Source organism: Salvelinus namaycush, chromosome 2, assembly GCF_016432855.1.
Source record: "Salvelinus namaycush isolate Seneca chromosome 2, SaNama_1.0, whole genome shotgun sequence".
Taxonomy (NCBI): Eukaryota; Metazoa; Chordata; class Actinopteri; order Salmoniformes; family Salmonidae; genus Salvelinus; species Salvelinus namaycush.
In genome coordinates this window covers 61,986,733-62,012,443 of record NC_052308.1, presented here as the reverse complement: position 1 = coordinate 62,012,443, position 25,711 = coordinate 61,986,733, and the positions used below count along the sequence as shown (strand labels likewise).

The 25,711-nt window shown below is 44.2% G+C and overlaps 2 protein-coding genes and 3 non-coding genes across 5 annotated transcripts; all 5 read left to right on the top strand.

Moving 5' to 3' along the window:
- The first annotated feature begins 366 nt into the window (after positions 1 to 366).
- On the top strand, positions 367 to 6,722 carry LOC120022585 (protein FAM161A-like). Its single transcript, XM_038966553.1, has 7 exons — positions 367 to 525; positions 2,049 to 2,317; positions 2,474 to 3,707; positions 4,153 to 4,181; positions 4,540 to 4,639; positions 5,435 to 5,586; positions 6,290 to 6,722. Exons 1-7 carry the CDS (start codon positions 367 to 369, stop codon positions 6,720 to 6,722), a joined length of 2,376 nt encoding a protein of 791 aa, XP_038822481.1.
- Positions 6,723 to 10,279: 3,557 nt separating this feature from the next.
- Positions 10,280 to 25,405, top strand: xpo1a (exportin 1 (CRM1 homolog, yeast) a). The gene is made up of 25 exons (XM_039016572.1): positions 10,280 to 10,839; positions 11,695 to 11,826; positions 13,756 to 13,857; positions 14,138 to 14,210; positions 14,411 to 14,472; positions 14,580 to 14,624; positions 14,723 to 14,904; positions 15,211 to 15,259; positions 15,350 to 15,469; positions 16,966 to 17,094; positions 17,466 to 17,624; positions 17,967 to 18,164; positions 18,470 to 18,608; positions 18,850 to 19,031; positions 19,519 to 19,675; positions 19,994 to 20,157; positions 20,404 to 20,538; positions 20,873 to 21,056; positions 21,568 to 21,674; positions 22,238 to 22,432; positions 22,903 to 23,071; positions 23,379 to 23,513; positions 23,779 to 23,935; positions 24,282 to 24,378; positions 24,537 to 25,405. Exons 2-25 carry the CDS (start codon positions 11,701 to 11,703, stop codon positions 24,681 to 24,683), a joined length of 3,213 nt encoding a protein of 1,070 aa, XP_038872500.1. The 5' UTR covers positions 10,280 to 10,839; positions 11,695 to 11,700; the 3' UTR covers positions 24,684 to 25,405.
- LOC120028473 lies at positions 19,223 to 19,355 on the top strand. The gene has a single exon (XR_005473455.1). It is a non-coding gene; the product is annotated as a small nucleolar RNA SNORA17 (small nucleolar RNA).
- Positions 22,582 to 22,718, top strand: LOC120028433. The gene has a single exon (XR_005473449.1). It is a non-coding gene; the product is annotated as a small nucleolar RNA SNORA5 (small nucleolar RNA).
- LOC120028426 lies at positions 24,041 to 24,175 on the top strand. The gene has a single exon (XR_005473448.1). It is a non-coding gene; the product is annotated as a small nucleolar RNA SNORA5 (small nucleolar RNA).
- Positions 25,406 to 25,711: the final 306 nt, after the last annotated feature.

The window sequence follows — 25,711 nt, the reverse complement described above, 5'->3', positions numbered from 1 at the left end:
AACAAAACACCATATTTTCATACCTTGCAAAAATAAACTATATAATATATATATAACTATATTATATATTATATATACTATAGTATACTATATTATATACTATATTATATATAATTAACTATATTTTAAGACAATGAAATACTATGCCAACAAAAAAGCTGTTAGGATCTAAATGCTAAGAAATGTGCGATTAACAGTTTAAGAAAAATAAGAAAAAAAGCGATTGACTTCCTGAAACAGCTAGTCATTTCCTTTACAACCACACGATGCTGGTGCTCTGGAGAGCATCTGCTGTGCTTTTGCCAAGTAGTTGCAGCGTCTCTATTAGATTAAACTTTGACAAAGAAAGCAAGAACAGGGAAAACAATGGCGAATGCCCATCGCGCCAACGTCCTGGTTACCTCCTGTTTGAAAACGCCGGTAGACCCACACACCAAGGCTCCGTTGGCGTTGTATGAAAGGCAGCGAACCCTTCCATATTCGTCAGTAGCTGGTCATATTGACAATCGAGACTACGAAAAAGAGGTAAGATATCGGCAGATGAGTTTTGTATTTGAAAGCTGAGCATCCAGAAATATTCTTCAATGATTGGATGAAATCCATCATACGGGTGGAAAGAGGACTGGAGCACCATCTGACACTTGCCGAGATGCCATTCATCCGACTAACTAATCCATCAACGTTATGCCCTCATTCATTATGTTGATCTGAAGACAAATAGAACACCAGTTGCACATAGGAAGCCTGCGTGTTTTATTTTATTATTCATGGTTCTTCATTCCATAATAGGCAAATTCTTGGGTCCTCCCTCATTGATCAGCTAGATGGCTTAGTCATACAACATAATGATCATACATTGCAACCAAACATCTAAGTTGATGTAACTAGGCATCATTTATAGCCTATACAAGCCTATGACACTGGATAGTGATGTAAATGAAGTGGATATGCCTTGAATTATCTTTCATGTCAGACTCATGTTGAAGATTGGGAAACTCAGGTCAAGCATTTAATTATGTCGGTGGATTCTCATGAAATGTATGTTATTCTCAAATGTTACTACAGAGATTTGACTGTTCAGGTCAACCTGCCTGTGTGGGAGAGGATTTGATCTGCATAATTTGTTACTGGCCTATTTTTGGCTTCCGTCCTTTGGTAGATTACACTGGTCACAGTGCCAGTAATTCTAAATGCTTAATTTCCTTTGGACAACATTATTTCAAATCCCATTTTATTTTCCTCACTGGACAAGGATTTGCCCTACATCTGGACATCTCCAAATAGTTTTTTTATTTAGAAAGTACATTAATTTTGATCTGGCTTGTACCGTAATCAGTAGGATACTCGTTAGAATTGCTTGTCCAAGCTTTAAACTTATTTTCTTAATATTTGTAAATGTATGATTGGATCTCATCCATTCATCACCTGAAAAAAAAGAGATTTCGATGGTTGGAGGCAGAACAGCTAGTGTGACAGTTGAACACACGCTCCTTCCATTATCATCCACCTTCTGTGCGTGACCATATGGATAAGTCATCCAAACCCACAGAGCTGGGGATAATGAGCTTAGGCATCAAGTAGCCATCTCATATTATGCTCTACTCTACACAATTCATATTAGGCCTTATGCTTTAACCATCTACAATATGTCCAGTCGTCAGTACTACTCTTACATGATGATACACTTCCATACATTTGGCATATTAACACATATGGGGCTTCCCCTTTAAGATGTATCTTAAAGTCATAGAAATACAGTTGAAAGGCTTTTTCTTCCTGCAGCCACAATCCTATCCAAGATACCCTTTGCTTCCAATAGCTTACTTAAGTGATAATGTCAGAGAAGCTGGTGTTTGGAGGATATGTTGGCACGGGTGTTGTTACGGCCCGAGACAAAGTCGATTTTGCATTTGACCAATAATGTCCTTTGTAGGCTACATTTATTATTTGTATGGAATGGATTCCACAGACCCATTTTCTACAGTCCGTGCACAACGTAATTTTTTTTTATTGCTTCATTTTCCACATGACGTTCTTTGACTTTCCAGCTGCAGTATGACGACTCGGGGTCTGACTACGGCGATGGGGAGGCCCCCGGGAAGGGCAGACCCCTGATGATCAAAGACTACCGAGTGACGGGGGACCACATCGACCTGCGTGAGTTCTACTTCTCCAACGAGGAGTACTACCGCGAGCTGGAGGAGCTGAAGCGGGCCCACCTCCGCACCATGGCCGAGCTAGAGGGCATGTACCGCAAGAAGCTGGAGCCCAAAGGCGCACCACCCTCGGAAAACGTGCAGGGGGCCCAGGCACACAGGTATGTTGTTCCTCTTGCTTTAATTTGTTGTTTTTCTTGATTAACCACCAAGATAATACGCTGAAGTTGGTAGGGTACATTATTCTGCTCCTGGAGGGTGTACTGTACTCAGTCAATTCATATTCTAGTGGTGTAAAATCTTTGTTCGCTCACCAGATCTTACTTGAAGATCAGCCCCATGCCCGTGAGGCGTCTGAGGAAGGCCCACTCGGCTCTGGAGCTGAGGAGGGGCTCTGGGCTGTCGGACCCATCTGACGAGGAAGGTGCTGTAGACGACAACGTGGAGAAGGGTCTGCAGTCCTCCCCCAAAGAGCACATCAAGAACATGTGGCAGGACTTCAAGCTGTCGCCTCGCCAGCGCCACCCGTCCACATCCTCCCTCCGGAGCCTCATTGGGGGCCACAAGAAAGGCATCAAGGGTAAGGACAGGAAGCAAGGGTGCAAAGATGTCAAACACGAGCCTTGGAAACCCAGAGTGACCATCCCCAAGCCGTTCCACATGACGCTGCGGGAGAACCAGAAGCGCCAGAAAGGTGTGAAGACGCGGTCAGAGATCGAGCTGGAGAACGCTGCCTTGCGGAAGCAGCTGGAGGAGCTGACAGAGTGCCAGCACAAATTCCGTGCCAGCTCCGTGCCCTTCCACGTCCGCCTGCCCCTCTATGAGGAGCTCCACGAACGAGACGAGGCGCGGCGGGCCAGGCGGGAGCGGGAGCAGCAGCGTCTGTGCTCCACCCAGCAGCCCTTCAGTTTCCTGGAGCGCGAATGTCTCAAGAGGGAGCAGAGAGAGGAGCAGCTCCGCAACCTCCAGCCAATCAGCCAGGAGAGAGTCCGACCATTCAGGGCCAAGCCCGTGCCCAAGGCGGTGTACGAGGCGGCTACGGGCGAGCAACTGAAGGAGGAGCAGCTGTACCGTGCCATCAAGATGCAAGTGAGGGCTCAGGAGCTGCTCCACAGCGCCTCCATGCCACCCAGCATGCTGGCACGCCACCTTAGCAAAAGGGAGCATGCTAAGGATGGAGCCAGGGGTGACACCGCTGGATCCGAGGATGACAACAGGGCCCCTTACAGGCCAAAGATAAACCCGGAGGTGCCCGACTTCGACGCCAGCTACAGGAGGTTCAAGAAGCAGCTGGAGAGCCGGCGCGACGTGAAGCCTTTGACGACGTGCGAGCCGTTCCAGCTCCGGACGTCACAGATCCCCTCGCACCGCGAACGCATCCTGGCCGAGATCGAGAAGGAGCAGATGAGTCCCTGGGCCAAGCGCTGGCCTTACGTCAGCACAGCTGGGCTCGTCCGCTCACACAACTCTAGCCTCTGCTCCTCCCTCTCAGGCATGCTGGAACAGCTGCCTGCCAAAGTCACCGATGCCAGCAAAAAACGCCAAGAGGCCGTAAGGTACTACTCACATAGAATAGCAAGGGGCGTCTCCTTTTTAGACAAGCTAGTCAGAGCTTCAGAAGACCTTTTAGTTGCTCTTTTTAGGAATAGTTATGGTCTGAAAGTTGAAACCCTTGTCTGTTGAATCCTGTGGACTTCCTGTACACTCCCAGCTCCAAAACAACAAAATGCCCAACCTCTGACATTACCCCCCCTAGTCCTACTTCTAGTGCACTTGGCCTTCATTTTCCCTTTTGACAAAGTCCTTCCTCCACCATTGCCTTCCTGTCATCGATGACTGCCTTGTCTCCTTGAGTAGAAAGGTGCTTGAGCAGAGAAAGAAGGTGGAGGAAGAGGAGGAGAGATGGAGTGAGAGACAGAAGCAGAGAGAGAAGAAGCTTGCAAAGGTGGTCTCGAAGTGTGCCCAAGCCAATGATGCCCACGTGCCCCTCTCCCAGACCAACCAGTCCAAGCTCAAGCAGTTCAGGTACCCATATAGAAATCCATAACATTATAATTATACTTGTAGCAACCAAGAAACTCACCCCACCTGAGACCAGTACGAACACCCACTCCACAGCCCCCCCCCCCCCTCCCCAAACAGTTTATCAATCTGTTGTGTCTGGGTCTTTTCATATGAAAAGGATGAGTGGAAATGCAAACCTAAAGACTGAACTGAACATTGCCTCAATAGTCTCAATTGTGACTATGATTTCCATATCAGTAACAGTAAGCTGCGTTTGTAAAAGTGATGTTTTTGTTGAATAGGTCAGCGTTGAGGGTTATTTCAGGGCTGAGGCTTGTGGGATCACAGGGGTGAAAGGTTGTCTGTGTGTTTCAAACAGAAAGCAGGACTTTCAGCGGAGGAAGGAGTACGAGGAGGAGATGAGGGAGATCCAGGCGAGAGTGAAGGGGAGGCCTCTGCTGTTGGAGCAGGTCGCACAGGTGAGGCTTGAACGGCCCACACACACACACACATACACATGCGTGTGAGTTGTGGAGTGACATGACATGGGTTGCATTTCAGTAGTTAAGTGGCATCCTTTCCACATCTCCTCACACCACTCATTCACACAATAAATATACACTACCTTTCAAAAGTTTGGGGTCACTCAGAAATGTCCTTGATTTTGAAAGAGAAGAATTTTTTTTGTCCATTAAAATAACATCAAATTGATCAGAAATAGTGTAGACATTGTTAATTTTGTAAATGACTATTGTAGCTGGAAAAGGCTGATTTAAAAAAAATGGAATATCTACATAGGCGTACAGAGGCCCATTATCAGCAACCATCACTCCTGTGTTCCAATGCCACGTTGTGTTAGCTAATCCAAGTTTATAATTTTAAAAGTCTAATTGATCATTAGAAAACCCTTTTGCAATTATGTTAGCACAGCTGAAAACTGTTGTCCTAATTAAAGAAGCAATAAAACTAGAAAGAGGAGTGGGAGGCCCCGGTGTACAACTGAGCAAGAGGACAAGTACATTTGTTTCTCAAACTAGACACACTGACGTCTGAAGTCCTCAACTGGCAGCTTCATTAAATAGTAACCGCAAAACACCAGTCAATTTGATGTTATTTTAATGGACAAAAAAATGTATTTAAAAAACAAGGACATTTCTAAGTGACCCCAAACGTTTGAACGGTAGTGTATATTGCATGAATAATAAATGTATGACTGACTATTTTCCCGTCACTGGTCATGATGTATGCTATTTTTCACTTCTGTCTGTTGACAGATGAATGCCAAACACGCTGCAGAGAAGCGCTACACAGACACCCTGCGAGGCTGTGGAGTGAGTGAGGACTTTGTCAGTGGCAAGGTGCCCCAGCAGCCAGGTGGCCAAGAATCTGCATGCTGGACCACCTCCTCCAGTGATCCAAAACAAAGGTAGACTTCTGGCTCAATGACAGTGAATTATACACTTTGTAAACATACTTCATTAGTCAAAATCATTAGTCAAACATACTTGCTAGTTTAGCTAGCCAAACCATCAGTCTTAGCGCAGAATAACTGATGAATTTGCGATCGTTCAATACCCGTTGAATATGGACCCGGTGTCAGTAAAAAAAATCTTAATTAAGTTGTTGCCAGCAGTACAGTTACAGTCACCAACGATCTGGATAACATGAAAACAGCCTAACCAGCTCTGCTAGGGTGAGGAAAATGGTCAGAGTGAGGTGTTCTCTCATTTGTGTCTGGAAGTAGCTAGAAAGCTAGCCAACGTTAGCCAGTTAGCTTGGGTGCTTGACTACAGTTGTGAGGTCAGAACGCTTGGATCAAGGCTTGGCCAGAGCGTCCAGTGTGCGCTCCGAGAGCGAAACGCTCTGAATTTACGAACACACCATTAGCTTGCTATTATAAAAATCGAATTCAACAATGCCAATAATGTTTTCAGTTTCACTTTTGCTTTCAAAAGCAGCTCAAACATAGAACATGTAAGAATGAACTAAAGCTATTGAATTCTACCGTGCTGAAATAATGCATGCCCTAGAATGCCCTTCAAGCCAATCAGAAACGAGTATTCAACAATGCCATGGTATAAGAGTTTATATTTTTTTGTGTTAAGTGTTTATTCATTTTGTTTTCTCAGTGACAAGGACGAGACAGATACACCGGCTATTTACAACACGGTCTTCCATGATGACTACCCAGACGATTATGAAGACAGCTTTGCTAACCAAGAACGGGAAGGAGAGCAGGAGGCTGAGAAAGATGAATTAAAGTCCAAAAAAGAAGACGAGGATGAAGGCCATGACGAAGCAGGGCGGGGGAGGGCGGATATTGGGCGTTATTCAGATGATGGCGATTACTCAGATGCCGATGACCATTACTCAGATGCCAGTGAGCATTACTTGCCCCTGGACGATGAAAAGAATAAAGGGATTGACATCCTCAAAAGGCACGAGAGTACCCAGAGCAGCCCAAGCTATAGAAGCGGCCAGCACAGCCGAAACAGTCAGAAGTCAGAGAGGGATAGGGGAAACACAGCAATAGCGGACAAGAAAAGTGATGAGGATGACTGAAAAGTCAAAGGGGTGCATTTTCTGACAGGTAGGCAGGGCTACATTGAGGCAAACGTCTACAACACTGACACACAGTGGTAGAGATGCTTCTATTATAAAAAAGGATAAATGTATGGTAGGATGTCTGTATACATACAGTAATAATGGGGAATTTCATGTTTATTACATTATTTTGTTGCAAATACAATTTAGTGTGAGACAGACCAGAGTCAATTGTAGTACTAGGCTATGGTTATAAAAATGATCACATTGAACAGTTTAGGGTACTCTTTGTCTTGTGATATCCTACTTTGCAGGAAATACAATACGATGACCACTTACTTTTGGATGCTTGTGATAGTTTCTTTCGACAATTATTTGTCTAATGTTTTGTGACTAAATATATGTAGCCTAACATTTGCTATATATTTCAGGATCATACTTTTTTTCAATCGTTGTGTATATACACATCACATTTGGGAACATAAAGGTGTTATGTATTTCATGTACATTATGGGATATTTATATTTCTGTACTAAACTCAGTAAAGACGTCCTCTCACTGTCAACTGCGTTTATTTTCAGCAAACTTAACATGTGTAAATATTTATATGAACATAAGATTCAACAACTGAGACATAAACTGAACAAGTTCCACAGACATGTGACTAACAGAAATTGAATAATGCGTCCCTGAACAAAGGGGGGGTCAAAATCAAAAGTAACAGTCAGTATCTGGTGTGGCCACCAGCTGCATTAAGTACTGCAGTTAATCTCCTCATGGACTGCAACAGATTTGCCCGTTCTTGCTGTGAGATGTTATCCCACTCTTCCACCAAGGCACCTGCAAGTTCCCAGACATTTCTGGGGGGAATGGCCCTAGCCCTCACCCTCCGATCCTACAGGTCCCAGACGTGCTCAATGGGATTGAGATCCGGGCTCTTCGCTGGCCATGGCAGAACACTGACATTCCTGTCTTACAGGAAATCACACACAGAACGAGCAGTATGTCTGGTGGCATTGTCATGCTGGAGGGTCATGTCAGGATGAGCCAGCAGGAAGGGTACCACATGAGGGATGTCTTCCCTGTAACGCACAGCGCTGAGATTGCCTGCAATGACAACATGCTCAGTCCGATGACGCTGTGACACACCACCCCAGACCATGACGGACGACCCTCTACCTCCAAATCGATCTCGCTCCAGAGTACAGGCCTCGGTGTAACGCTCATTACTTCGATGATAAACGCGAATCCGACCATCACCCCTGGTGAGACAAAACCGCGACTCGTCAGTGAAGAGCACTTTTTGCCAGTCCTGTCTGGTCCAGGCGACGTTGTTGCCGGTGATGTCTGGTGAGGACCTGCCTTACAACAGGCCTGCAAGCCTTCAGTCTAGCCTCTCTCAGCCTATTGTGGACAGTCTGAGCACTGATGGAGGGATTGTGCGTTCCTGGTGTAATTCGAGCAGTTGTTGTTGCCGTCTTGTACCTGTCCCGCAGGTGTGATGTTCGGATGTACCGATCCTATGCTGGTGTTGTTACACGTGGTCTGCCACTGCGAGGACGATCAGCTGTCCGTCCTGTCCCTGTAGCGCTGTCTTAGGCATCTCACAGTATGGAAATTGCAATTTATTGCCCTGGCCACATCTGCAGTCCTCATGCCTCCTTGCAGCATGCCTAAGGCACGTTCACGCAGATGAGCAGGGACCCTGGGCATCTTTCTTTTGGTGTTTTTCAGAGTCAGTAGAAAGGCCTCATTAGTGTCCTAAGTTTTCATAACTGTGGCCTTAATTGCCTACCGTCTGTAAGCTGTTAGTGTCTTAACGACCGTTCCACAGGTGCATGTTCATTAATTGTTTATGGTTAATTGAACAAGCATGGGAAACAGTGTTTAAACCCTTTATAATGAAAATCTGTGAAGTTATTTGGATTTTTACAAATTATCTTTGAAAGACAGCGTCCTGAAAAAGGGACTTTTCTTTTTTTGCTGAGTTTAGTTGTCATAAAACAATTTGGCAATAAATCATCAAATCACATTTTATTGGTCACATACACATGTTTAGCAGATGTTATTGTGGGTGTAGCGAAATGCTTGTGTTTCTAGCTCCAACAGTGCAGTAATATCTAACAATTCACAACAATACACACAACGATGTAAATAAAAATTAAACGATGAAATGAGACAGGCTATAGGGAGGAGGTCAGAGTCCTGGCCGTGTGGTGCCTGGATAACAACCTCTCCCTCAATGTGATCAAGACAAAGGAGATGATTGTGGACTACAGGAAAAGGAGGACCGAGCACGCCCCCATTCTCATCGACGGGGCTGTAGTGGAGCAGGTTGAGAGCTTCAAGTTCCTTGGTGTCCACATCACCAACAAACTATCATGGTCCAGACACACCAAGACATTCGTGAAGAGGGCACGACAAAGCCTAATCCCCCTCAGGAGACTGAAAAGATTTGGCATGGGTCCTCCGATCCTCAAAAAGTTTTACAGCTGCACCACCGAGAGCATCCTGACTGGTTGCATCACTGGCTGGTATGGCAACTGCTTGGCCTCTGACCGCAAGGCACTACAGAGGGTGGTGCGTATTGCCCAGTACATCACTGGGGTCAAGCTTCCTGCCATCCAGGACCCCTATACCAGGCGGTGTCAGAGGAAGGATTTAAAAATTGCCAAAGACTCCAGCCACCCAAGTCATAGACTGTTCTCTCTGCTACTGTACGGCAAGTGGTACCGGAGCGCCCAGTCTAGGTCCAAAAGGCTTCTTAACAGCTTCTACCCCCAAGCCATAAGACTCCTGAACAGCTAATCAAATGGCTACCAAGACTATTTGCATTGTCCCCCTCACCCCCTCTTTTATGCTGCTGCTACTCTCTGTTTATTATCTATGCATAGTCACTTTAACTCTACCTACATGTACATATTACCTCAATTACCTCGACTAACCTGTGCCCCCGCACATTGACTCTGTACCGGTACCCATTGTATATAGCCTCGCTATTTTAAATATTTGTTGTTTTTATTTGTATTTTTTTTTAAACTTATTTTTCTCAAAACTGCATTGTTGGTGAAGGGCTTGTAAGTAAGAATTTCACTGTAAGGTCTACCCCTTTTGTATTCGGCGCATGTGACAAATACAATTTTATTTGAAACACACAAACTTAAAAGTAAAAGAATGTAATTAAGGAATAGATCAATATTAGGAGGCGCAATGTCGGAGTGGCATAGACTAAAATACAGTATATACATATGAGATGAGTAGAGCAGTATGTAAACATTTAAACATTATTAAAGTTACTAGTGTTCTGTTATTAAAGTGGCCAGTGATTTCAAGTCTATGTACAGTACATTATTATAAATGTTTTGGGGTGTGTCGACCCCCCAGACCAACGGAAAACACAGCCGCATGGGTACTGAAAGAAGGATGTTCATTTTGATTGACAGCATCGTTGGCCTGTAAAATAACAGGACAGCCCTTGTACAATTTTATGACAAACCAATCGGATCCCTCAAGGGCGTGCACATAGTCCAAATTTTACGCGGCGCCATGGGCCGAAAAACCTAGATGGAATATCCCAGTCTTAACCGGTTTCAACCGGTCTTGGGTTGGAAGCATGAGATGAAGAGCTAGTTTACACAGCCCTGCTATCAAATATTATATACGAATAGAACCAATAATAAACTCAAGATTATTTTACTTTGTGATTATGAACCGGAATAACGCAATACGTGTGACTCCGTAAATTGTTAGCTAGCCAGCCAAGGGAAGCTAAGTCATCATTGGCTTGAGCAACAGCAGGCTAACTTGATAACATTTCTCGCCGTCCGCAACGACTTAATCATTGCTAAGATACTTCTAGACTAGTCTGTTACATTTATTTGCCATATGGTAAATTGCTAAATGTAAATTATCATACTGAAAATTCGCTTCAGTGGCAGGACATACAGCTAACGGCGTGCTATCAGGACATAAATCATTTGGCTAACTAGCTGATTAGCCAGGAAGCTAGCTAGCGAATGTCAAACACACTGGAACGTGTGCCATGAGATAGCCTGACATCCAGCCAGACGAGAGTTTTAAAATCAGAGCCAAAGTCTTATTTTTTTCACTACAACGGAAAGACTAAAGAAATAAGGTGAGTTTTGTAGCTAGCTGTGTAACTCAAATTGGTTGAATCTCGAGTTTGAGTGGTGATGTAGCTAACGTTAGCTAATGCTAACTAGCTTTAGCTAGCTGGCTGTTTTTATAGCAAACTAGCGTGCTAGCTATAATTGTGAATATTACTTAATATTTTGTTAACACGAGTGAATGAAGTCTCTTAATTGATTATCTTAGAGTTAACATGGATACATTAGCCAGACGTTAGTTTATGCGATAACCTAGCTAGACCTGTGTCAACTTTGAGGTCAGTTAATGTATACGTAACTATGTGGTATACACAATAGAGGTAACGTTAGCTAACAATAGTAAACGCTAAGTTAGCCATACATTAAACAGTAACATTAGCTAGCAAGCTAACATGATCAACTAGCCTTAGTAGCACTCTTGGATTGCTGGATGGAGGGAGGGGTTGCTGTATTGCGGCGTTTACGTGCTTGTCGGAACTAGAAAACTCTGAAATTTCTGATTTGCTAACTGGTTGAACCCGGCACGTGTATAACTAAAACCAGATTACAAATCGGACATTTTCGATTTTCATAGTTTGGATTAGCACGTGAACGCGCCGTACATGTCAATGGTGTCGCAATTGCCAATCTATTAAAGTTTACAGGCTTGCGAGTGATGTCGCAATTTTACTCACGCTCAGTATTTCGCCGTTGTTACATGTGGGTGAGGGTAGCAATATAGGGAGTGGAAATAATATATTGGGACAGTGGAATATATTTCATCAGCGATTTGTTTTGGGCTTTTGGTTAAGTTTTATTTACAGTTGTCTGTAGTTAAGTTCTGTAATTTGTTCTCATGTTTCCCTTCACCCCTCCATTCCTAGAGCTCTATGCCAGCAAACATGACAATGTTGGCGGATCATGCAGCAAGACAGCTGCTAGACTTCAGTCAAAAGCTGGACATCAATCTGCTGGACAATGTAGTCAATTCTATGTACTATGACATTGGATCACAGGTGAGAGCTGCTCTTTGCCCTAATGCTGCTCTTATCTTTCGCTACATACTTCAGTCTGAAAATCAGGGGTTTTGTACAACAATGTAATCAGTGATTGAATCATCTCTAATTGACTGAGTATCAAAGCCAATGCTGAATTTTCAGTTGCTTTACCCACATGTGTTCTGGCTCTCGCCCAACCCTTTGGTTTATGGGACCAATCCTACAGTCTACAATAGCGTTCCATTTTATAAATTGTTGGGAGGTACGCAGATCCAGAATCATTGCGAAGAAGAAACTAAAGTCAGTGGGCGTGACATAGGATTTGGCCGGAGCAAGGAGTTTGGGTAGCCAGACAATTGTACCCCGTTATAACTCAAAATATAAACTTAATTTTCTACCATGTTTGAAAACATAAACAAACACTGTATAGTCTGAACAGTCCTTGCATCCATTGCTCTCTCTATGAATTTGTGTGTTTACATTTCTTCATCCCTTAGCTTTTAACAAAAACAACGGCCGGGTTATTTCAACTATGGATTAGACTTTTAACCTGTCTAGGCTCGCCAACAGCCAATGAAATTGCAGGGCGCCAAATACAAATCAACAGAAATCTCTAGGCACCATTTTAAAGATACAATTATCGTTAATCCAGCCACAGTGTCTGATTTCAAAAATGCTTTGCAGTGAAAGCTCCACAAACAATTATGTTAGGTCACCACCAAGTCACAGAAAAACCCGGCCATTTTTCCCGCCAAAGAGAGGAGTCACAAAAAGCACAAATAGAGAAAATTCATCACTAACCTTTGATCTTCATCAGATGACACTCATAGGACTTGATGTTACACAATAAATGTATGTTTTGTTCGATAAAGTGCATATTTATATCCATAAATCTAATTTTACATTGGTGTGTTATGTTCAGTAGTTCAAAAACATGCTATGATTTTGCAGAGAGCCACATGAATTCACAGAAATACTCATTATAAATGTTGATAAATTCAAGTGTTATGCATGGAACTTTAGATACACTTCTCCTTAATGCAACCGTTGTGTCAGATTTCAAAAAAACTTTACGGAAAAAGCATAATCTGAGTACGGCGCTCAGAGCCCAAACCAGCCAAAAGAAATATCCGCCATGTTGCGCAGTCAACATTAGTCATAAATAGCATTATAAATAATCACTTACCTTTGATAATCAGAATGCACTCCCAGGAATCGCAGCTCCACAATAAATGTTTGTTTTGTTCGATAATGTCCATTTACGTCCAAATAGCTTCTTTTGTTAAGGCGTTTGGTAAACAAATCCAAAAGCGCGTTCAGGTCCAGTCGGACGAAACGTTCAAAAAGTTATATTACAGGTCGACGAAACTTGTCAAACTAAGTATAGAATCAATCTTTAGGATGTTTTTATCATCAATGTTCAAAAATGTTCCAACCGGAGAATTCCATTGTCTGTAGAAAAGCAATGAGAGATACCTCTCATGTCAAATGCGTGACTGAGAACGAGGCTGCTGCCAGACCCGTTAGTCAAACAGCTCTCATCCGGCCCCCCTTCACATGAGAAGCCTGAAACAACGTTATAAAGAAGGTTGACATCTAGTGGAAGCCTTAGGAAGTGAAAAATAACCCATATCCCACTGTGAATTTGATAAAGGCTGAGTTAAAAAACTACAAATATTTCCCACTTCCTGTTTGGATTTTTTCTCAGGTTTTTGCCTGCCATATGAGTTATGTTATACTCACAGACATCATTCAAACAGTTTTAGAAACTTCAGAGTGTTTTCTATCCAATACTAATAATAATATGCATATATTAGCATCTGGGACTGAGTAGGAGGCAGTTTACTCTGGGTACGCTATTCATCCAAAAGTGAAAATGCTGCCCCCTTTCCCAAAGAAGTTAAAGCCACACAGATCTCAATAGTTTGTCTCTCCTCTCTTCCACAGCAACGCATGGCACAGGAGGTGCTGACCAACCTGAAGGATCACCCGGACGCATGGACACGAGTCGACACCATCCTGGAGTTTTCTCAGAACATGAAGACTAAAGTATGTGTGCCAGTGATGCATTCCTTGTGATCGGTTTACATCCTCTAACCAGGGCATGCATATATATATCTATCCATCTCAACATTGAAAAGCATATCATTACAGCCAGGCATAGGCAGTCCAGTTGGATCCATAGAATGCATAGATTTGGTTTATTACATTTGTTAGCTTTTGATGTCATTTGTAGATAAAAGATCTGTCGTCTTAGTGGAAATGAGATGCAGTTGTGAGTGATATGTTTTTCCTGATGGTCTAAGCCTCTCCCTCCTCTCCATTCCAGTACTATGCACTGCAAATTCTGGAGACTGTGATCAAAACACGCTGGAAGATTCTTCCAAGAAATCAATGTGAAGGTAACACCTGCTGCATAGACTGTTTGGAATAACACAACTATATTAGGGCCATGCGTGAGATACGAGCCTTGGGAATGAACAGTGACATTAAGATAAGGGAAAACGTGGATAGACTATATCGCTAATGTGCCGTGTTATGCGGACACAAACATTTGATCTTTGACAATGTTGAGTCATAAACATTTCTGCAATGTTTTCAGGAATAAAGAAGTATGTCGTTGGTCTGATTATCAAGACCTCGTCTGACGCCGCAAATGTTGAGGTAAAGAGTCTTTCCTGTGTTTGACTGTTCTCACTGCATTGTTTTCCATGTTGAAATTCTGTGCTAGTTTCCAAATTTCATCTGCATTTTTCATCTGTGTGTTTCAGAAAGATGGAGTGTACATTGCTAAACTCAACATGATCCTCGTACAGGTAAAAAAAAAAAAAAAAACTTAAACACATCTGGCCTGTCATTACAAATGGTTAAAACCGAAACAATCAAACTCAACGTGTCTCCTCTGCTTGTGTAGATCCTGAAGCAGGAGTGGCCCAAACACTGGCCCACCTTCATCAGTGACATCGTGGGTGCCAGCCGCACCAGCGAGAGCCTGTGTCAGAACAACATGATCATCCTCAAGCTGCTCAGTGAGGAAGTCTTTGACTTCTCCAGTGGACAGATGACCCAGGTCAAGGCCAAGCACCTGAAGGACAGGTACATAACGTCTCCTATCCAGCTACCTAATAACTTTAACATTTGTCATATGCACAGGATACAATGTAGTGTACACGGTACAATTAAATGCTTATTTATACAGTAAATGCTTTGGCTTCTTGGAGATGTACTGTATATGGCAAAGAGTCTGTTTCCTAAGTATTAGTGGTTGATATCATTACCGGTCTCTTCATGGCAACTGAATTGTAATATTTTTATCATATTATTTGAAAGCATGGGTAGATAAGATGGAAGTGTACACTGACATGCTATTTAGTAATGATTTTCTTTTTGTTTTTGTTTCAGCATGTGCAATGAATTCTCGCAAATATTCCAGCTCTGCCAGTTTGTCATGGTAAGCAAATGGATCAGGGATTCTAAACTGTCTTGATATGAAATTGACATGTTGAATACCCAACATGTTAAATGCCAACATTTTCTGCAGGAAAACTCCCAGAATGCCCCTCTGGTCCAAGCCACACTCGAGACTCTCCTGCGCTTCCTGAACTGGATCCCCCTGGGGTACATATTTGAGACCAAATTGATCAGCACTCTGGTGTACAAGGTAACTCAACTCCTGATGACTCACTTGCACCGGTCCCCATACTGAAAATTAAATGACTAAGTATTGGCTTATTACTACTTCTCGGTTACATTGAAACATCTCCCTAAGGCAATTTAGTGTTGTTTTTGTTGTGATTCAGCAATACCAGCTTGTGGAAACGCGAAACAGCAGTTGAACTATAGGCATCCTCTCACAAAGGCGCACTTGCATTGGTTTTGCTTGCAAGTGCGTAAGAACCGGAGGAACAATATAGTGAAAGTTGAGGCATTAGCACCTTGTTGCTTCGGTGACTTGGTCTGCTGCAAACAGTCATACACTTGTATCTGTATACGGGCTGAAAATTGCAGATTTGGCCACTAATAAGTGCCTAAATTTGAACGTAGGGTCTGTACAGTAACATGTTATACATGATGTCAGAGCTCTGGCTCTGCACTTCACAGCACTATTCTGAACTTGAGCACCGCGTGCGAAAAGAAGCTGCCCCTATCCCTCCCGGTAGTTGGGGAACTTTAGATTTTTTGTTGTTGTCTGACTGAGGGAAATCCTGTAAATTAAGAGGACTATCTATTTTGAAAGATGAAACATGAGGATTATAGTAAATACCGCTTTGATGTCATACATGTAAGCCAAACACTCGTCCAAATGTGCACTTCACATTTCCAAATCAAAAACTCTTGTCATATACAGTGTCAACATTTATCATCACTATGTTTGATGTACACAGTTACAAGATGACATGGCGTCATACCCTGGGTTGTCCTGAACAGAATGAGCCTATGTTAATTGTGAAGGATATTTGCAGCAGCACACACACTTGAATGCACTGATGACTCCTTTCTATGTGCACTAAAATGAAGATCTGTTTCTCTGAATTGCCTTGTGAACACTGTAATATCATATTTTTTAACAGCTAGTCATGTTGGCAATAGAACAAGCTTTCAAATCATACCCACTTGGTCCAGATTGCGTTTTATAATAGGATGTTATTGGATTGCGTAAACCAAAATAGTAATTGTGCGATGGAGGATCTAGAGTTCAAGACTAAACTACAAGTGTGCTTCCTCTAGTTCCTCAACAGCACAGATAGGAGAGCAAAAAATAAGCTTATAGTTGAAGACTCTTCTTTGAGGTGTGTGTGTGGCCACTTGAAGACACCAGTTAGTCCTCTCACGCAAACCCTTGTCATTTTTTTGTCTTATGTTGTACCTACCCCACATTTTCCAGGAATATTTTTATATTACTGAATGTATCCAGAGTATTTTCAGATTTCGTTATCAGCAAATGTGTCAAAGTACAGAGTGTAAAATGCACATAAAATCAAGTGTAATGTTTGGATTCAGTTTTGTCTGGTGAACTGTTGTGTACTCCACTTCGGTCCAACACTTTTTCTTATTGGACAAGCTCAAGTAGTCCCTCCCTGTTTCAGTCAGTTTTCTACTGATTGGTGTCTAGTGAATACGACCCTGTTGACTAACCTCTTCTTCCTCCGTTCCCAGTTCTTGAACGTGCCCATGTTCCGCAACGTGACGCTGAAGTGTCTGACGGAGATCGCCGGCGTGAGCGTCAACCAGTACGAGGAGCAGTTTGTCAACCTCTTCACGCTCACCATGTGTCAGCTCAAACAGGTACACTCCATGTCAGCTCAAACAGGTACACTCCATGTCAGCTCAAACAGGTACACTCCATGTCAGCTCAAACAGGTACACTCCATGTCAGCTCAAACTGGTATGCATAGCTCCATCTGCTGGCCAGTTAAGCCTACTGTCAAAACTGTTAGAGTAGTGGTACCCAAATGATGGACCAGGACAAACCGATGGGTTACAGATATATTTTTGAAACCGGATACTGCAGACCCTATGTTTCAACAACGATCATATTGCAGGCATCATAAGAACTATTAATTAGTTAGCATAAATCTTTACATAAATTTACTGTATGAATTAACACTAATTGACGCATCAAAGAGTCTGTATTTTCCCCTGTCTCTCCGTGTTAGATGCTCCCCCTGAACACCAATATCCGCCTGGCATATTCCAACGGCAAGGACGATGAGCAGAACTTCATCCAGAACCTCAGCCTGTTCCTCTGCACCTTCCTGAAAGAGCACGGACAGCTCATCGAGAAGAGGCCCAACCTTAGGGAGACACTCGTGGAGGTGACGTTAACGCCATGAATACTGGACAATAACAGCAGAGATACTGTTCTTACAATGTTTTTTTGGGGGGGGAAACGCATTCTTAAATCGCATTCATTGATAAAAGTCACGTATTAACATTTCACATACCCCTTGTTCCCCGCCAACCTAACCTGTACTGCAGCCAGAACAATATTACCTTTGACCTCAAGTTCTATTATTATTAAAAAATATATATATATATGTACCAATTCTCCCTTGTTTTTATCCTCAAGTCACAAACCATTGAAATGGAGCTAGACCCCCAATCTTCAACATTCTCCTTACCTTCTGTTCTAATCACACACCCCCTCTCCCCTCCAGGCTCTCCACTACATGCTGCTAGTGTCTGAGGTGGAGGAGACGGAGATCTTTAAGATTTGTCTGGAGTACTGGAACCACTTGGCGGCCGAGCTCTACAGGGAGAGTCCCTTCTCTACCTCCACCTCCCCCTTGCTCTCTGGGAGCCAGCACTTTGACGTGCCCCCACGCCGGCACCTCTACCTGCCCGTGCTCTCCAAGGTGAGAAGAAACGTACACAGAGACGGACGGACTGGTACACACACACTCTTGACCTTCCACCAAACCAATGTCCTTCAGGGTCGTGGCATAGGGCACACCGTAGCAAAGCAATCTACAAAAGACAACAAAAATGTGACAATCGGACAAGTTCATATAGTTCCCACCACTTCAAACCGTTTTCTCCCTACTGAACACAACCTTGACGTTCTACTGTGTTTCCTATTGACAGTCCCTGCTTCACCGTGGTGTCTCTATTTAGATTGTCCCCTATTAGTCACTGGCATGTTGTCTGCCCGGTAACACAGGTGCGTACGCTGATGGTGAGCCGAATGGCCAAGCCAGAGGAGGTGCTGGTGGTGGAGAATGACCAGGGAGAGGTGGTCCGAGAGTTCATGAAGGACACAGACTCAATCAACCTCTATAAGAACATGAGAGAGACACTGGGTGAGTGCCTGGCCCAGGACAGTCTGAGCATCTCACACACACACACACACGTCCTCTCTAGTCTGTGATGTCAAGCACAGTTGCCCCTCAATCTTTTCCTTTGTCAAATGTACTTTCCACAATTGTGACACACATCTCTCCCTCACACTTTTGTTCACTGTTGATAAGGTAGGGCACGATCCACATACTCCCTCTCTCTCTGACTAGCATACCTCCCTCTCTCTGCCGCCCCCCCCCCTAGTCTACCTGACCCATTTGGACTATGCGGACACAGAGCGCATCATGACAGAGAAGCTGCACAACCAGGTCAACGGGACAGAGTGGTCCTGGAGGAACCTGAACACGCTGTGCTGGGCCATCGGCTCCATCAGCGGGGCCATGCACGAGGAGGACGAGAAGAGGTTCCTGGTCACCGTCATCAAGGTCTGTAGTAGTCTGTGTAATGGACACAGCGCTCACAACCACACACAGACGCGCATACACACACCGCACCTTCACAGGTAGCTGGTCTTTAAAGGCGATAATACACACATGCAGTAGTTGCTGGTCTTAGTCATCAATTCTGTGCTCTGTTAGACCAGAAGTGTTCCCTTTACTGTTCAGAAATTGAATGGCCTGCCCCTTGAGACGTTGCAGTTCGACTGTGCGTGTTGAGCCTGTGTCATGAGTGGCGCAGAGTAACAGGGCTGTGTCTACGCAGAGGACTCAGAACAGTGGGTACTTGGAGCAATTGATAGAACTGACATTTGGCAGAAAAAATGATTTTTAATAACACTCTTTTGGAGAAATTCCACGTCCACTCACCTGACAAGACTTAACATGTAAATGCTGCTGTAGAGTGACTGTCAGGATATACTGAGCTGCGTTTCTGTGTTATTGACCAACTGTCGTTTCCTCATCATGTCTCCAGGACCTGCTGGGCCTTTGTGAGCAGAAGAGGGGGAAGGACAACAAGGCCATCATCGCCTCAAACATCATGTACATTGTGGGCCAGTACCCACGCTTCCTCCGAGCCCACTGGAAGTTCCTCAAGACTGTCGTCAACAAGCTCTTTGAGTTCATGCACGGTAAGCAACTTTGTTCAGGCCACCACTTGCATATCTTAAAAAGATACAGGATACTGTTTTCAGTGTTGTGTGAAAATTGATTTCCTTGGTGTGATTTTGCATCCTTGCAAAATACCAGGGCTGTGTTAATTTGGCACTGGACAGAAAACCAACTGAAACAGGGAGGGACTACCTGGACTAGTCCAATAAGAAACGCTCCTTTGCGGTTTACGATTCAAAGCGTTTTTTAAAGGTTTTGCTACGGTGTGTCCAAATGAACACGCCCCAACATTGTTTCTTTTATTGAACATTTTATTTGAACGTAATTATTCCCGGCAGAGACTCACGACGGCGTGCAGGACATGGCGTGCGACACCTTCATCAAGATCGCCCAGAAGTGCCGGCGCCACTTTGTCCAGGTGCAGGTGGGCGAGGTGATGCCCTTCATCGATGAGATCCTCAACAACATCAACACCATCATCTGTGACCTCCAGCCCCAACAGGTACACAGATGCACCAAGATTAGCCATAACACAGTTGAGCTACAGGCCCCTGAAAACAACCAAAACTAAGAGTATAATACAGTAGTAGTTGAAAAACATTTTCAAATGGCAACGCTGGTTTTGAGTTTCCATTGGCCAAGTTCAGGGATCACCCTGTTTCCAGTTGTCGTGTGAAATGGCTGGAGTTGGATATGAAGCAGCAGATGTTCATATGACCGTAATCCACCTCATCTCTCTTTCCCTCAGGTGCACACGTTCTACGAGGCGGTGGGCTACATGATCGGGGCCCAGACGGACCAGGCCGTGCAGGAGCACCTCATCGAGAAGTACATGCTGCTACCCAACCAGGTGTGGGACAGCATCATCCAACAGGCCACCAAGGTAAGTCACACTCCACTATGGGACTGTGTTTGTAAACCTTGGTTTCAAAGCATTTTACATTGTATGCATGCAGCACAACCCAAACAACACAAGTCTCCCCCACTTTGTACTGCTGTGCCATGGAGAAATTAAGAGAAACACCCACTGTCTTAGAGGCCCTTGTAGTTTTACCAGCAACATTTGTCATTACCGGTGCTTTTTCTCCCAATTGTTGCAACTGGCAATGCCTCGTCTTTTTGCACTTCAGTAAAAAGCTATCCAGAGCGACTTACAATATGTTGTCCCAAGATGCGGTGAAAGCATTTTAACTGACTTGTCTCTCTTTCCCCTCCAGAATGTGGACATCCTGAAGGATGCAGAGACGGTGCGTCAGCTGGGCAGCATCCTGAAGACCAACGTGCGGGCCTGCAAGGCCGTGGGACACCCTTTTGTGGTGCAGCTGGGACGCATCTACCTGGACATGCTCAATGTCTACAAGTGTCTGAGTGAGAACATCTCCTCTGCCATCCAGACCAACGGTGAGACGTGTGTGCCTAGTCTATCTGATCTGTGTGCCTGAGGTACTTGTTTGTCTTGGTGTGTGTGTGGGTCTGTCAGACTCTTGTATGCCTGAGGTGCATTCAAAGTGTGAATGTGCTTAACTGTCTGTCTGCAGCTGCGGCATCAGTCACAGAACTACAAGCCCATTCTAACGGTGCATTCAAGACAATTGGGAACTCTGAAAAATGCGAGGTGATATCATGCCGTCAGTGATCTTCAGGTCGGAAAGTCGGTGTTCTAGAAAGAGGCCCAAATTCTGTGTTGAATGACCGTTCACAGCGATTTTTCTCAGTCTGAGCTCTTATTTATTTATTTTTCTCATGAGTTCCCAGTTGTCTTGAACGCACTGAAGTTGGAGATATCTGAGTTCTCAGTTGTTTTGTACGTTTCTAAAGCGTCACTGAGCTCTCCTATGCTAACTCCATGCTAAACCCCATGCTACCATGCTAAACCCTATGCTAGCTAACTAACTCTCTATTGTCCTGCTAGGAGAGATGGTGACCAAGCAGCCCCTGATCCGGAGCATGAGGACGGTGAAGAGAGAAACGCTCAAGCTGATCTCAGGTTGGGTCAGCCGCTCCAACGACCCACAAATGGTGAGTCTGTCCTGTCTTAATCAAATCTAGAGTCGCAGCCTATAGGGAATGCTGTAGACCAGTGGTTCTCCTATAGATCCTCTTAGAAGGCTGTAATTGAAAATATGAATTTGTTCTTAACTGACTTGCTTAGTTAAATAAAGAAGAAAATGAATCTAAATGTAATGGTGGGATCAGAGCGGGCATCTCTCAGGCCATAGATGGCCTGTCTAAACCACACCATAGAGAAACGGGAGGCAGAAAGACAACCAGAAAGATCTAACTGGCTGTCTGGACTAGCTTAAACTCCACACAGCCCTTAAAGGTCCTTGGACACCAACCTTATCCAGAGGCATCATGCCCATTGAAACTATTTCATCCACTTATGGGTTGAAAAGGCAGAGAATCACAGACCAAGATATTCCAGTTCCTCCTCTAAAATAACTATGGCGCTGATGACTTGAACCACCGCTACCCTCGGTGGTAGCCCCAAGCCCTCAGTTATCTGACAGTTTGCTTTAACGTTAGACTGAATGTCTCTGTATTAACTGGTTACGTTCTACCATGTTCCGTGGTTCTTACAGGTGGGGGAGAACTTTGTCCCGCCCCTGCTGGAGGCTGTACTCATCGACTACCAGCGCAACGTCCCCGCCGCCAGAGAGCCCGAGGTGCTCAGCACCATGGCGACCATCGTCAACAAGCTGGGCGGACACATCACCGGGGAGATCCCGAAGATCTTCGACGCAGTCTTCGAGTGCACTTTGAACATGATCAATAAAGTATGTTTCATAGATGTTTCCTCTACTATTATAGCACTATACTAGAATGGTGTAATCTATTAATTAGTTCATATTCTTAACTGGCCCTTATAGACTGCACATGATGTCAAAGGAACATTAACAGAAAGACACAGATGTTAGTGTTAGTTTGCAGCCATGTCAAATTCGGTGCTTCCTCCACAATGGACCGCACTGGCCAAAATGGCTGCCACAGTGAACCTGTAGTTCATGGGCCCCACATCACTTTTGCATGGGTGTAGGGGATACATTTGTGCTACAGACAATTGGTGAAGTCTATCCAATGCAAGGTTGTAAACTGAAGGATTGTTGAACACAGGACACTTTTGTTATTATATGCGTGGAAAAAGAAAAAGTACTTTATATGACGGAGTCCTAGTCTTTATTCCTTATAGAAAGTAATTTCACTGACATTGTCCAACTTTAATTTTCAAATGTTTTCTCCTCTCCAGGATTTTGAGGAGTACCCAGAGCATAGGACCCATTTCTTCTACCTCCTCCAAGCGGTGAACTCGCAGTGCTTCCCGGCCTTCCTCTCCATTCCCCCGGCCCAGTTTAAACTGGTTCTGGACTCCATTATCTGGGCCTTCAAACACACCATGAGGAACGTTGCAGACACTGGTAAGACCCTCCATATGCTTTGGCCTTAACTACCTGTTCATAAATACTATGCCTTTCACGAGATTGGAACTGTGTGTTGACGAATGAGGTTGTCTGACTCATCTGAGGTGAAATGCAGGTCACTTAACTATTTCAAATATTATGGGTGTTTCAGACACAGATTAACTCTAATCCTGGACTAAAGCTTTTTTCAGTCTACAAATGCTTTATTGTCCAGGACTAGGCTTAATCAGAGTCTGGGGAAAATAGTCCTTACTGTACATTGTGGAATTATTGTCATCAAGCCACTCATCCCTGCGCTCTCCAGGTCTGCAGATTCTTTACACCCTGCTGCAGAACGTGGCCCAGGAGGAAGCTGCCGCACAGAGCTTCTACCAGACCTACTTCTGTGACATCCTCCAGCACATCTTCTCCGTCGTCACAGATACCTCACACACAGCAGGTGAGAGGGTGGTGGGGTCGGCGGCTGACGTTAAATATCACCGGAAACATCTGGTACTGTAATAAGTGTCGGGTACAGGCGAGGAATCAGAGGCCATGTTATACACTAGATGGTTTGATTCTTGAAGGGGATATTTCACTTTGGTGTCACATCGCAGCAGAGTCAAAAGCAGACATGTCAGATGGACACGACAACGTGCTTAAGTGTCACTGGTGAGTGCAAGACAAGTGTGGGTACAATTGATGTTATGCTTGACTTTCTGCAGGGCTAACCATGCACGCGTCCATCCTGGCGTACATGTTCAACCTGGTGGAGGAGGGTAAAATCAGCACCACCCTCAACCCAGCCAGCCAGCACAACCAGGGCTACGTTCAGGAGTACGTGGCCAACCTGCTCAAGACGGCCTTCCCCCATCTACAAGAGTAAGTGTCTGTCAGCCTGCCTATCAGAGGGCCCCTGTCAAGTCAATTAAAATGAAATGTTTTGTTGTACTCCACTCTGAACACTAAGATAGTGATGTGTTAGTTTGCAGCCTTGTCAAATTCTGTGCTTCCTTTACAATGGACCGCACTGGCCAAAATGGCTGCCACATTGAACCTGTAGTTCATGGGCCTCATCTCTCTTATATTGGTGTTGGGGATACATTTGTACTACAGACAATAACTAGTTGATCTAAAGTGATCTACTTATTGTAGGTAGTTGCTATGTAGGTAGTTGCTATGTAGGTAGGTGAATGTGTTGTGATCCTGACTCTCCTCTCCATTCCAGTGCCCAGGTGAAGGTGTTTGTAACAGGTCTGTTCAGCTTGAACCAGGACATCCCTGCTTTCAAGGAGCACCTGAGGGACTTCCTGGTGCAGATCAAGGTGAGTCACTCTGGTTTTGTAGCCACACACACGGGTGCAAACACTTAGACACACAAGGGCCAGAGTTACAATCAGTCTGAGGTGTCAAACCACTGGAGCATGGTAGATAGACATATTTGTCCCTCACTCTCAACTTCCTCTCTTTACTCCCTGTCCAGGAGTTTGCTGGTGAGGACACCACAGACCTGTTCCTGGAGGAGCGGGAGACGTCGCTGCGGCAGGCCCAGGAGGAGAAACACAAGCTACAGATGTCCGTTCCCGGCATCCTCAACCCCCATGAGCTCCCCGAGGAGATGTGCGACTAAGTGCCGCCACATAGGAATGAACACAACAGCAAACATGTACAGTTTTTGGGAAAAAAGAAAGCCAAGAGAAGCTGGGAGCTCTTGTCAATTGTGTGTGTGTGTGTGAGAGCAAGAGATTGAGAGGTGCTTTGTCGACCAAATCAATGCCAATATGTAAATGAGAATTGCGCCTCGGATTTGGCACTCACCTTTTTTGCATACGGACGCATTTTATACAGAGTCATTTGTGTAATAATACGGTATTGCTCCTTTTCCCTCGCTAATTCAAGCTTTTATGTTTTTGGTCATCCTCTCTGTTTAGCCGTGCATGAAGTTGAAAGAATTAAATAATTATTTTTAACCCTTCATTTCCCTTCACCCCCCCCACCAACGATCCTTCTATTTGTTTATATGTAAGATATGTTAAAAGCACGTGCAAAAAGGTTACTTTAAAAAGTGCTGTAGCGTCAGGAAGTGCTCCAATAAAGAGCTTTGTGTGTTTTTCGGAGGAGCCGCATGGCCTGCAGATGAATGTGAAGGTCAAGGATGGTAAATGACGCTGCTTCATTTGTTTCTGTTTTGGCAGCAGTTTGTATGTGTCGGATTCTGTTTGCACCCAAAACTGACCGCTCTGACATTTGGACGAGAATGTTAGATCAAAGGAAGGTTATGTGCATATCATCTTGTTTGTAAAGCTGTCTTAGTACTATGGGAACATAAAGTTGGTTATTTTTACAAAACTATGTCCTATACCTTTTGTGTGTTTGTTTCCTTCAGTCGTTGAAGGTTATTAAATCCAATTTCTGGAATTAGGATTTGAAACCACTGAGCACTCAGAGGTCTGCATTTTGAACTTTAAGGTCAAAATACTTAAGGAAATACTTTGGAGTAACAAACAAAAAACGATGTCATGGTATAATACAAAATCCCAAAATGAATAAAAGGTATGCTGGTGCCAATGAGGGCAATCTATTAACCTGAGTCGCAGCGCACCGGTCTATGACCAGTGACGTGAATGGGCACAAGCGGTGAGGGAGGTGTACCCACTC